At 47.3% G+C, this 12774-nt stretch overlaps 1 protein-coding gene across 1 annotated transcript in view; it reads right to left on the reverse strand.

Annotated features, from left to right (window-relative positions):
- Positions 1–12774, reverse strand: part of Nxn (nucleoredoxin) — a 195890-nt gene that overhangs the window by 34711 nt on the left and 148405 nt on the right. Inside the window, exon 2 of the mRNA XM_045159188.1 lies at positions 846–963. Within this exon, the coding sequence (XP_045015123.1) occupies positions 846–963 (118 nt within the window). The remainder of the gene's footprint in view (positions 1–845; positions 964–12774) is intronic.

Here is a 12774-nt window from a genome sequence, read left to right on the forward strand (position 1 = left end):
CATTAGACAGTCTCTTCTGGGCTAGGTGTAGTGGCGAACATCTTTAATCCCAGTACTCAGCTGAGGTAGGAGGTTCATTGTGAGTTCCAGGCCAGCCGGAGACTACATAGTAAATTTCAGGTTAGCCTGGGCTAGAGCAAGACCCTACCTTGAAAAACTTAAAAAAAAAAAAAAAAAAAGGTCGTTTTCCTCTGGCCTCTGAACATGTGCATGGGGCACTTGCACCTGCACACACATGTATGTACAATATGTCATACACACACAAACGCAAAAATATACTTACACACACACAGAGTTCCCAATTTCCTGCCAGGCATGGTGATACACGCCTGTAATCCTCAGCACTCACAAGGATGAGGCAAGAGGGTCACAAGTTCAGAGAGCAGCCTGAGTTACATACATACAAGGTCCAGGCTCGCTTGGGCAATACAGTGAGACTCTGTCTGGCTCCCAAGCAGTTCAGATAAGGGATATTCCAGTCTACACTTTTAAAGAGGAAAGAGCCTCACTCAGTAGACCTCTTGTTATGAGGGTGACAGCTGCCATTGAAACAGTCCTAGAGGTCAGTATCTGGTTCTCAATAGCCTCTTCAGCCCTCAAAGCTGAACTTCCTTCTCCAGATCCCATCTGCTTTGGCCCCTGAATGAAAGCCCCCAGGAGGGACATTCCAATCCCTTTAAAAATCTTAACCAGGGCCTGGAGAATACAATAATTTCATCAAGACAGCATTCTCTAGCCACGTCAACCCACTTACAGATATTTCTTTAGACCCGCTGTAGCAGGAGGTCAGGGCAGAGGTGGGGGGAGGCGGGCAGTAGGAAAGGGTAGGCATGCCTGGGCCTTACCTTCTGGGTCGTCGCGGATCACCAGGAGCCCATTCCTGCACACAACCTTCCCAGTGGTGGCATCTAGGAATATTAGCGACGGAATGTTGGAAATTCTGTATTTGTTCCAAAGTTTAAGCTGTAAGAAGAAAAGGAAAAGAAGGTGGTTAAATCTAAACTAAATTCATCGCAGAGTTCTCTGGGGCCCTTTGGGGCCCAAGGGGAATGCAATAGGAAAGTACCACAGTGTAAACACAGGAATAAGTTGCTCAAGGAAGAACCATGGGACAGCAGGGACAGGCTAGTTACAACCCTACATGCCCCTGTGGTCTGTACAGTGCAAGCTCAAGTGGCGACAGAGGCTGAGAGAGGACCGCCCTTAATGTCTATTCCTATGTGTCCCCATGGCGCACTCTCTGAAGACCATCAGGAAGAAAAATTGGCATTTCTGGAACACAATCAGACCTAAGCCAGGTGGCTGAGGAAGGAAGGAATGCTCTCTACCTACCAGCAGCCAGTTGCTCCAGTCTACCACTCTGCCTATGTCCCCTTAGTGCCACAGCACAAGGGATGTTTCCCAGTAAGAGCAAGTAGTGAGTGTGCCCTCCTCCCCACTTCACCTTGCCTGTGCTTGGAATATCACCATTGCTCTATATGTGTGCCACTTGACTTGTCAAACACAGGGCAGTGACATCCCCAGCCTCCCCCAACCCTTAAGCCCTTGGTACCATGCCAAATAGTTTTTGGATTATTGATAAAACTATTGGGGGTTGGCAGTGCCATCTGTCATAGGCCCAAGGTGTAGAACAAAACAGAACCTTGGAATAAAAAAATAAGGAAAGGCCGGGCGTGGTGGTGCACGCCTTTAAACCCAGCACTCAGGAGGCAGAGGTAGGAGGATCGCAGTGAGTTCGAGGCCACCCTGAGACTACATGGTGAATTCCAGGTCAGGCTGAGCTAGAGTAAGACTCTACCTCGAACTCAAAAAACCAAAGAAAATGAAAGGAAGGAAGGAAGGAAGGAAGGAAGGAAGGAAGGAAGGAAGGAAGGAAGGAAGGAAGGAAGGAAGGAAGGATCGATCAACCAACCTGGGACTGTCACAGCTCTGGGCAAGATGCCAGGTATACACCACCCTTCTTGTTTGCCCACTGCCAGGTATGAACATCCTTTTGATAGGCCAATGGGTGCTCTGAATCGTTATTGCCAAGCCCCAAGACCAATAACGCAAAGAGAACACTGGGCTGGCAACACAGCCCCAGGCAGTAAGAAACAAAGGGGATTGGCATGAGAGCCACGAGCCTCCCTTCTAGAGGACCTAGGGGTCCAGGCAGGGAGGCTGGCCGCTGGCATGACGGGACAGGGCTGTGACCAAGGGCAACAGGCCTCAGAAGGTGCTTCGCACAGCAGAGGGGAAGGCATGCACGGATTTGGCTCTGAGAGCCTTTGATTCAACTCTAAGCAGAGCACCTGCCAAGAAATGTGAGGCTTCCCGGCCTATGGAGGTTCATGTCTTGACAGGAAGGGTGGTGGGTGGCCCTGCCTGAGTGCTCCCCACTCACACATGTCCAGTGGACTCATAGTCTTTGAACAAGATTGTCTATGAGCAGGTATTTGCAACGATTAGTATTGCATCACTCTAGAGAAACCTGATCTGGGGCCTAGACGAAACTTCCCTGTGTTGTTTCCTGACCGGGTTTCACCATGTGCCTGAGGTTGCCCTGGAACTCACTATGTAACCCAGGCTGCCTCAAAGTCGGCTGTCAGAACTGGGATTAGTGTGTGCGTCAGTGTCAAAGCGTCTCTTTATGTGGGGAGAGGGGGTTCGAGGCAGGGTTTTTTATTGTAGCTCAGGCTGACCTCAAACTCACTCCTACTTCAGGCTCCAGAGCACTAGGACTAAAGGCAGGTGCCACCACGCCCAGCTTGCAAGCAAGCGCCTTGAACTGCTGAGCCATCTCCCCAACCCAGAGAGTATAGAGCAGGGCAGCCTTGAACTCCTGACCCTCCTGCTTCAGCCTCCTCAGCAACTTCTGGTATGTGCACCCTCACAACTGGCCTGGCCTGAAACACTCTTAAGAGGCAAACGAGACCCTTGTGCAGCATAAAAGTCTACCCAGGACACTTAAAAAAAGAAAGCGGAAGATTAAGAGAATTGGGACTTAAAATTTTTCTATTTATTTACAGAGAGAGAGGGCGGGGGCTGACTCTCTGGGCACTCCAGGGCCTCTTGCTGTTGCACACGAACTCCCAACCCAAGTGTCACTTGGGCATCTGGCTTTACATGGACACTAAGGAATCGAACCTGGACCAGTAGGCTTTGCAAGCAAGCTTCTTTAACTGCTGAGCCACTTCTCCAACCCACTTTAAGTGATTCTTGAGGGGGAAAAAGGAATCATTGGAAAAACTTAGGAAACACAGAAAACCACAAAAGTCAACATGAAAAAAGTCACACATGATTCACCACATAGGGAATCTTAGACCATTTTCCATTTCCACCACTGGCAAAAGAGAGAAGAGATTTCCCAGTTTCCTTGGCAACCTATCACTGACATGAGTTTTTCCATTTTCATAGGAAAAGACGCACCTTATTTCTGTTGCTTATCTTTCCCTCACTGATGTTTGGGAGCTGTGCTATTGATCGCGCATGGATCCCCTAGTATGTTCTATGACTGGCAAGTGCTGACATTCACTGTGCAGATACTGACTGAGCCCCTGCTTTGTGCCAGGCCTTGCCAAGTCACAGGAGGCACAGGAAAGAGCGAGCAGATGCAGCTGCTCCCTGGTGGCTCTCACGGGAGAAAGCCAATAAACAAGAACAAAACCCAGAAAAACTAACTTGAGAAGTTTGTAAGAAGCGTGCAGAAAACAGGGCAGGGGGCACACAGGCACAGTTAGGGGAAAGGCCACATTTTAGAGAAAGACACTGAGGTGCATCTGAAGACACGAGCTGGAAGAACAGACCTCAGAGTCCAGAGCGCTGACCATCACACCACCACCGAGCCCTTTCCAAGGGAAACAGACTTCAATCATACGGTGAGGCAAGCCCCGGGCATGTTGGCAGGGACCTGCGCAAAGGCAGGAGACAGATGCAGTCAGGGAGCCAGTGAGAGAGTGACAATGTCAGAGCGCAGCGCTCACGGGGGCCTGGTCCTTTCAGCCCCTGTAGACTGGAGTAAAATAGATGACTTCATCCTAAGCGCAACGGGGCAGTGAGATGTAAGCGGGCAGTAACGTAACCTGATTCATACTGTGAAAGGTCACCACGGTTACTGTGGAGGAGCCAACAGCCCAGAAGGGCAAGTGAATGGCAGCTGATCAATCAGAGGAGCCACTACATATAGACCAGGCAGGAGAGGAGAAGTCAGGACAGGGCACCGTGGCAGCAACACAGCAAGGACAGAACTATTTTAAGGACAAGCCCCCACATAGGGGACACAGTACACGGGAGGGAAGAGAGAGACTCAGGGTAGGCTATGGCGTAGGGATCTTGAATGCCCCCAGAGGAACCATGTGTCCCCAGCATGAAGTTCCTGGGAGGTGGTAGATCCTTTAGAAGGTGACACCAAGCAGGAGAAAGTTATGTCACTGGGAGGGGGGTGCTTTTAAAGGGGATGTTAGACCCCAGCCCCTTGCCAGCTTGGCTGTTGCTTCCCAGCTGCCATGAGGTAAACGTGCTTTACCAGCCATTCTTCAAAGTGATGGACTTTCTTGCCACAGGCCCACATGCAGTGAGACCAAGAGACCATGAACTCACTCTGAAAGTACTCAGATGGTGAGCTCTAATATACCTTTCTTTTCTTTTCTTATTTTTCGAGGTAGGGTTTCAGTCTAGCTCAGGCTGACCTGGAATCCACTATGTAGTCTCAGGATGGCCTCGAACTCGTGGTGATCCTCCTACCTCTACCTCCCTCTCCGATGGGATTAAAGGTGTGCACCACCACACCCGGCTTACCTTTATTTTTTAATTAGAAAAAAAAATAAATGGGGGGGGGGGCTGGAGAGATGGCTCAGTGGTTAAGGCAGTAGCCTGCAAAACCCAAGGACCCAGGTTTGATACCCCATTACTTACAAAAGCCAGATGCACAAAATGGTGCATACATCTGGAGCCCATTTGCAGTGGCAGGAGGCCCTGGTGTGCCCATTCTTACACTCTGTCTCATAAATAAATAACTTAATAAATAAATAAAATTTAAATAATAAACTTGGGGCTGGAGAGACAACTCAGTAGTTACTCAATTCCCCAGTACCTAAGTAAAGCCAGATACACAAAGTGACACCTGTCTGGAGTTTGTTTGCAATGGTAGGAGGCCTTGGCATGCCCATTCTCCCTCTCTTTCTTTGCTTGCAAATAAGTTAATTTTTTAAAAATGAACACATTGTTTAAAAATACCTGTGTATGGTATACGCGTGCATATGAAAGCAGAGGGTCAACGTCAGGTATCTTCCTCAATCACTCTTCACCTTGTTTTTTGAGACAGGGTCTCCTACTGCACCAGAGCTCACCAGTTCGGCTAAACCAGTCAGCCAACACCAATGATCCTCCCGTTCCTGCCTTCCCAGCACTGGGATCACAAGTATACATCACCATGTCTGGCTTTTATGTGGGCACCAGGGATTAGAACTCAGGCCTCATGCCTGCATGCAGGCACATTACCCACTGAGCCATCTCCCCAAACCCCAAGCCTTTCTTTTCTCTTTATCTTTTGATAGTCTCAGGTATTTTGTTCCAGTAACAGAAAGCTGAGTGATACAGGGACTTGATCAAGAGTGTGTGTATGTGTGTGTGTGTGTGCGTGTGTGTGTGGGGGGGGGGGGTCTCATTAACCAAGATGAGGAACAAAGGAGCTCATTTGACAGCAACAAGTCCAGCTTGGATAGGTCAATCTTTTCAAAATAAATATATTTATTTATTTGTTCATGTTTATTTATTTATTTGAGAGCAACAGACAGAGAGAGAAAGAGGCAGAGAGAGAGAATGGGCATGCCAGGGCCTCCAGCCACTGCAAACAAACTCCAGACATGTGCGACCCCTTGTGAATCTGGCTAATGTGGGTCCTGGGGAATGGAGCCTCAAACTGGGGCCCTTAGGTTTACAGACAAGCGCTTAACTGCTAAGCCCTCTCCAGCCCTATTTATTTATTTGAAAGAGAAAGAGACAGAGAGAGAATGTGCATGCCAGGGCCTCTAGCCATTGCAAACAAACTTCAGACACATGTGCCATCTTGTACAACTGGCTTACATAGGTACTGGGTAATCGAACCTGGATCCTTAGGCTTCGCAGCCAAGTGCCTCAACTGCTAAGCCATCTCTACAGCCCTGGACGGGTCAATCTTGAGGTGTCTATGGTGTATGCAAGTAGCGAGTTCCATTAGGCACCTGGATTTGCAAATCCCTACTCTAAGGAGAGGAAGGGTTTAAGGCATACATCAGGGACTACTGGTGACTGGATGCTTAAAGTGATGGGCCTGGACAAGACCATCTAAAGAGAAGTCATGGCTGAGGATGAGACCCCAGGTCAGAACCAGAGACCTCAGACCCAGAGGACTGCATGCTGGGTAAGGCAGGGCAGAAGGAGAGAAGAGGGCAGTCAAATGGGTCCAACATGCCAGCCTTCATGCTGATGGGGTCAGTGTGAGGAATGAGGCACACTTCTGCTAAAGTGGACCTACAACCCACACAAATATGAATTCTCTTGTCAACACAGATCACCTCAAGAAGAATGAAAAGATGAAGGAACAAAGAGACAGCAGAAAAACATCTAATGAGGTCAAAATAAGGCTATTTTTAAAAGACATAATAACATACCCCAACTGCGATATTCTAGCTAAACAAGATTGAAGAGAAGGGGAAAATGTAAGAACAAAGTCCCTAAAGAGATCCCAGTTCCAAATGGGAAGTTAGAGGCCTGGTGTGTGACACACACTGGTAATTCTAGCACTTGGTAGGAGGAAGCAGGAGGATCAAGAGTCCAAGATTGGCCAGCCTGGCTACACAGTGAGTTCAAAGCCAGCATGAGATATGTGAAATTATGTTTCAAAAAACAAGCAAAATAAAGCAAACAACAAAAGGAAGCATAAAGAGCTGATGTTTAAATCTTATGGCAAGTAGAGAGAGAGAGATAGATAGAGAGAGAGAGAGAGAGAGAGAGAGAGAGAGAGAGAGGGAGTGTGTGTGTGTGTGTGTGTGTGTGTGTGTGTGTGTGTGTGTGTGTGTTGAGGCAGGATCTCACACTGTAGCTCAGGCTGCCTCTGAACTCATGCTGATCTTCTTACCTCAGCCTTCAAACAGCTTTTTGTTTTGTTTTGTTTCAAGGTAGGGTCTCACTCTAGCTTAAGCTGACCTAGAATTTACTATGTAGTCTCAGGGTGGCCTCGAACTCACTGTAATCCTCCAACTTCTGCCTCCCGAGTGCTGGGATTAAAGGCATGTGTCATCACACCCAGCTTCATTTTTTCCCCTCACACACTCATTAAAAAAATTTTTTTTTTAGTTGAGAGAGAGAGAATTAGTGTGCGAGGGCCTCAGCCACTGAAATGGAACTCTAGAGGCTTACGCCACCTAGTGGGCATGCGCAACCTTGCGCTTGTCTCACTTTTGTGCGTCTGGCTTATGTGGGATCTGGAGAGTTGAACATGGGTCCTTAGGCTTCGCAGGCAAGTGCCTTAACCACTAAGCCATCTCTCTAGCCTCACACACTCATTTTTTAAAAGCAGTGTTAGGGACTGAACCCAGGCCTTGCACAAGATAGGCAAGAGCTCTACCAACTGAGCTATATCTATGGCCCCTTGGTTATACATTTTTAAAGAAACAAGGATAGGGGTGTAGGTCAGTGGGTATGTGCTTAGCATGTATAAGACCTATGCTTGATCTTTAGTACACAAAACAAAAACAAAAGACACATTTAAAATCAAACCAAATCTACCAACAATACTAAACAGAGATAGTGGTAGTGGTAGGTTTTGGTACAGAGACAGCCTGGACCCTAAATGCTCTGAGAAGGTGCTGCTCTCCTGCTGGATGAGGAAGACTTGATGTAGACAAAACATTTTAAGAGCTTTTCCTGCCCTACTCCAAATCAGTATGGATGAGGCCTTCTCTCAGAATCCTCTTGGAAGAGCTAAGAAGTCCTGACTCCTGTAGCCTTCACCTTCCCTTCTACCCACAGGGGCTTCATCCTTCCACCTATAGTTTAAGGAAGATAGCATGTCTCAACTTATCTTTCACCCATTTTTAAAATTTTTATTTATTTAGTTAGTTGAAAGCACAAACAGAGAGAGAATGGGCATACAAGGGCCTCTAGTCACTGCAAACAAACTCCAGATACATGCAGCACTTTATGCCTCTAGCTTTATGTGGGTGTGGGGGACTCAAACCCCATTCACTGGCTTTGCAGGCAAGTGCCTTAACTGCCGTGGCATCTCTCCAGCCCTCTTTCACCCATTTATCCCTGGTTCTCTGTTTCCAAGGACAGCCCCACTGGCTTAGTGAAAAAAGGTTTGCTTCTATACTCACAGTAGAGGTGGAAAAGTGGATCTTTCATAGACCAATCCATCACAGGCTAATTTCACATGACAGTGATTTAGGAACTTATTCATGAGTGAACTGTTTGTGGCTTGCTCAGACTGTAGATTAAAGTTGCTCAGCTTGAAAAAGCATGGAGGGCCCAGGAATGATCACTCTGACCCCCTCAGTTTCAGTACCTGAGTGGAAAGTGATCCGTCAGTTTGAAACATCATCTTGACCTGCGCTGAGGCCTTTCTCATGCTGGCTAGACATGACAGAAGTGTGAGCTTAAGGACTGACCCACTCTGCCTTACAGTGGGTGACACTTCAAGTCTACCAAAGGTTTCCCAAAAGGCCCCTGAAAACAGTGGCTTCCTAATCATCTGGGTGTCACTTTTGAGGAGAAAGGCCATCTATCTGCTTTTCCACCAGAGAAAAATACACATGCACAAAAAGTTTGTGTGCAATTTCACGGAGCTCACAACTCCCACGAGGCCCGCTAGCGGGACCTGCCTGTTCACAGGGGGTCTGTGGGCCGCAGATAAAGAAAGACCTCTTTGTCTTAGCTCATTTCAGTGTCGATCTTGACTTTGACTCAACAAGGAGGTCTCTAATATTGCTCCACCTTCATTCCTGCCATTCACATCTCCCCTAACACAGTCAGCATTTGCCTCTAACCCGAGACAGAGCAGCGATGAGTGGGTGGAAACCCCAGGGTAGCTACTCCAGTCCTGAGCGTCCGAGTGCAGGTCAGCCTTTGCTTGCAGGTGGTAATATCTGAAAAACTCAGGGCTGAAAGCTAACCACACACAAAAAGCATCTCTAAGAAGGGAATATTCACGAGGGCCTCATGCATGCCAAGCAAAAGCTCTGCCACTGGGCTACCCCCAGAACCCTACATTTCAGCATCGGAACTTCCTCGTCCTTTGTAAAATACCATCTGAAGAGGAAACATGGTCGTGTGGGGGAAGAAATAGGGACCTGAGGATATGGCTTGGTGGTTAAATGTGCTTGCTTGCAAAGCCTGCCTGCCTGGGTTTGATCCTCCAGCACTCACATAAAGCCAGAAGGGCCATGCATGCATCTGTAGCTCATTTGCAGCAGCGAGAGGCCCTGGTATGCCCATACTTCCTCTCCTCTCAAATAAATAAAAAAAAAACTTTAAAAAAGAAAAGAAAATAGGCCTTAGAAGGACAGGGTTCAGCCTGGTGCTATACCTTGTTAGATGTTAGTGAGTGACAGGGGACCAGATTGGGGTAGATCATGACTCACTCCAAGCACTGTCATCCCCACGTCACAGGATGAGTATAAGACTGAATGAAGGTGATGTGTGCAGACACTCTAAACTCTTTAAGCACAATACACATGGAACACATCATTAATACTCGAATCTAACTTAGGCTGATTTCCTCCTTGTCTTGTCAGCATTCTCTGCAAAAGAAGGTTCTTCTGGGGCTGGAGAGATAGCTTAGTGGTAAAGGCACTTGCTTGCCAAGCCTAACAACCCAGGTTCGATTCTCCAGAACCCACATATGGCAGAAGCATAAGATAGTGCATGCATCTGCAGTTTGTTTGCAGTGGATGGAAACCATGGCACAGCCATTCCTTCCCTCCCTCCCTCCCTCCCTCCCTCCCTCCCTCTCTATCTGCCTCTTCCTCACTCTCTCAAATAAATAAAGTGAAAACAATTAATAAAATACTAGAAGGTTCTTCTTGTCAGCTTTATTTTATAGTTAATCAATCAATTGCACAGTTATTAGGCTGTAAATGAAACGACTCAAGAGAATGGGGATTTCCTTCTGAGTAATTGGTATTTTACTACAAGCACCTTATGCAACATGGAGAAATTGGGGGCCCATTTTATGTTACCTGTTTGCTGCCCTCTCTTTTCTTTATCCCCTCCTACCCAGACTGGCTATATGGCCAAAGAAGAGCCTTTTTTGGTTTGTTGTTTTTCAAGGTAGGGCCTCACTGTAGCCCAGGCTGATCTAGCATTCACTATGTAGTCCCTCGTTGGCCTCAAATTCAGTGATCCTCCTACCTCTGCCTCCCAGATGCTGGGATTAAAGGTGTGCGCCGCCATGACCAACAACCTTAAATTTTTTTGATCCTCCCAAGAGCTGGGATTACAGTTATGTGCCACCATTCCTGGTTTTATGCAGTGATGGGGTTTGAACCTGGGCCTTCTACCAACTAAGCTACATCCCCGGCCCATCACTCTCACTTTTAGATTTTCAGATCTTAAAGGGACATCTGGATATTTATTATCTATTTTTAGGGCAGGCTGCTGTTAAATTGCCTAGTCTAGCTGTAAACTCCTGGGCTCAACACATCCTCTTGCTTCATCTTTTCAAGTAGCTGAGATTACAGATGCATGTTCCTATGCTTGGCTAGGCTTTTAAAATATTTTTCTCAGGCTGGGGAGGTGGCTCATCAGTTAAAGGTGCTTGCTTGCAAAGCCTGCTGGCCTAGGTTTGATCTCTTGAGTACCCACATAAAGCCAGATGCACAAAGTGGTACATGCATCTGCAGTTAATTTGTTAGAGGCCCTAGCGTGCTCATTCATTCTTATTCTCTCTCTTTTTCTTCTCTGTTCCCAAATAAATAAAGATATTATTAAAGTATTTTATTTATTTAAGAGAGAAAGGAAAGAGAGAGAGAGGAGTAAGTTTGAGTGTGCTGGAGCCTCTTTCCCCTACAAAGCACTCCAGAGGCATATATCAACCACATTATGCATTTGGATTTACTGGGGAGTTGAACCTGGGCCAGTAGGCTTTGCAAGCAAGTGCTTTTAATCACTTAACCATCTCCCTAATCCTTAAAAAAAAAAAATTAAACAAAGATGAGTATTTTCTTTAAAAAAAAAAATCATGGTACTGGGGATCAAAGACAGGATCTTATACAAACTAGACAAAAGTTTTTCCCTAAGGTCCATCCTTAGTCTTTTTTTCTTTTTTAACATATGTTCTGACTCTAGCTCAGGCTGACATGGAATTGACTATGTAGTCTCAGGGTGGCCTCAAACTCATGGTGATCCTCCTAACTCTGCCTCCTGAGTACTGGGATTAAAGGCGTGCGCCACCACACCTGGCCTGGAATTGTTTTTAATTGACTATGGATTTTGCTAGAGGAGCCCTGATAGCACATCTAATTCTGAGAAGAATTCCTTATTGGTTTCCTTGCCTCTGGCTTGGATGACTAAAGTACGAAACGCAGCACAATCTGGTGCAGCCGGGCGGGCGTAGGAAGGAGAAGGTGCTGAGTCAGGGTCTTCCCAACCCAGCTGCCTTTGAACTCAGAGACCAGATGAAAGGCAAGAGTCCATATTCTACTGGATTCAGGTCTTTGTTTGTTTGTTTGTTTGTTTTTGTTTTTTGAGGTAGGGTCTCACTCTAGCCCAGGCTGACCTGGAATTCACTTTGTAGTCTCAGGGTGGCCTTGAACTCATGAGGTAGGGTCTCACTCTAGCTCAGGCTGACAGGGAATTCACTCTGTAGTCACCTCTGCCTCCCAAGGGCTGGGACAAAAGGCATGCACCACCACACCAGGCTCAAACCTCTTTAATGGGACTTACAGTCAGTGCTGCAGTTGGAAAAGCTCAAGTGGCTTTTACATCCAGGTTTGCTTTTTCTTCAGAGACTATCCAAGGGGGAAAAAAAAAAAAACCCACCTAACATTCATTATGCTGGTATTTCCATGAACCCCTTCATCCATCGCTACCTAAAGGCCCAGGGACCTCCACAGACTGTGCCACAGCAAAACCCCCAACGCCTAGAGACTAAAGTGCTGATAATGATTCGTTTTCACAACACTCAGAAGCAGGGCAATGGAGATGGCATAAGAAAGAAACAAAAAAGGAGACAGTATTAGCTCAACTTGGCAGGAATCAAAAAGGATGACCGAACAGGCTATCCAGTTACTTGAAAGTTACCATTCCTGGGCCTGACAGCTGGTTCTGGTTCCAAAGTTGTGGTTGGAACTATCATCCCAGGGATGCTAGCCAGAAAAGCTTTTATAATGATCCGCAAACCAATGAAGCAACTGCCTCAAGGGAGATGGGAATCCGGTGAAGAAGAGCGCCGGGCCCATCTGAAACACCGGGGGATTAGGCAGCCCCGCAGATGCCGTGGGGAGCAAAACCTGGTGGTTTCTGAGAGGGCCCAGCTCCGGAGCGCGACCCCGGATCTGCTTCCCAGGCTAACAATTGGTTCTTGCACTTGACAGAGGGGCTAAGCTGTTTATTTCTCGACAGCTGCTGCAAATCTGTGGGATGAAGCCAAGGCTAACACAGATGTGGGATGAATCAGCTAACTCCTTGGCCAGGTCGGTGGTGCCCCCTGAGGGGCAACTCCCGCTGCCCTTCCACCCGCTGCCAACCACAGTCTAAGGCACCCTTTCTGTAGCAGCCCTGACAAACAGATCTTTAAGAGTGTCCCCACCCTTCCTA

The sequence above is a fragment of the Jaculus jaculus genome, chromosome 9 (genome assembly GCF_020740685.1).
Source record: "Jaculus jaculus isolate mJacJac1 chromosome 9, mJacJac1.mat.Y.cur, whole genome shotgun sequence".
Lineage (NCBI taxonomy): Eukaryota > Metazoa > Chordata > Mammalia > Rodentia > Dipodidae > Jaculus > Jaculus jaculus.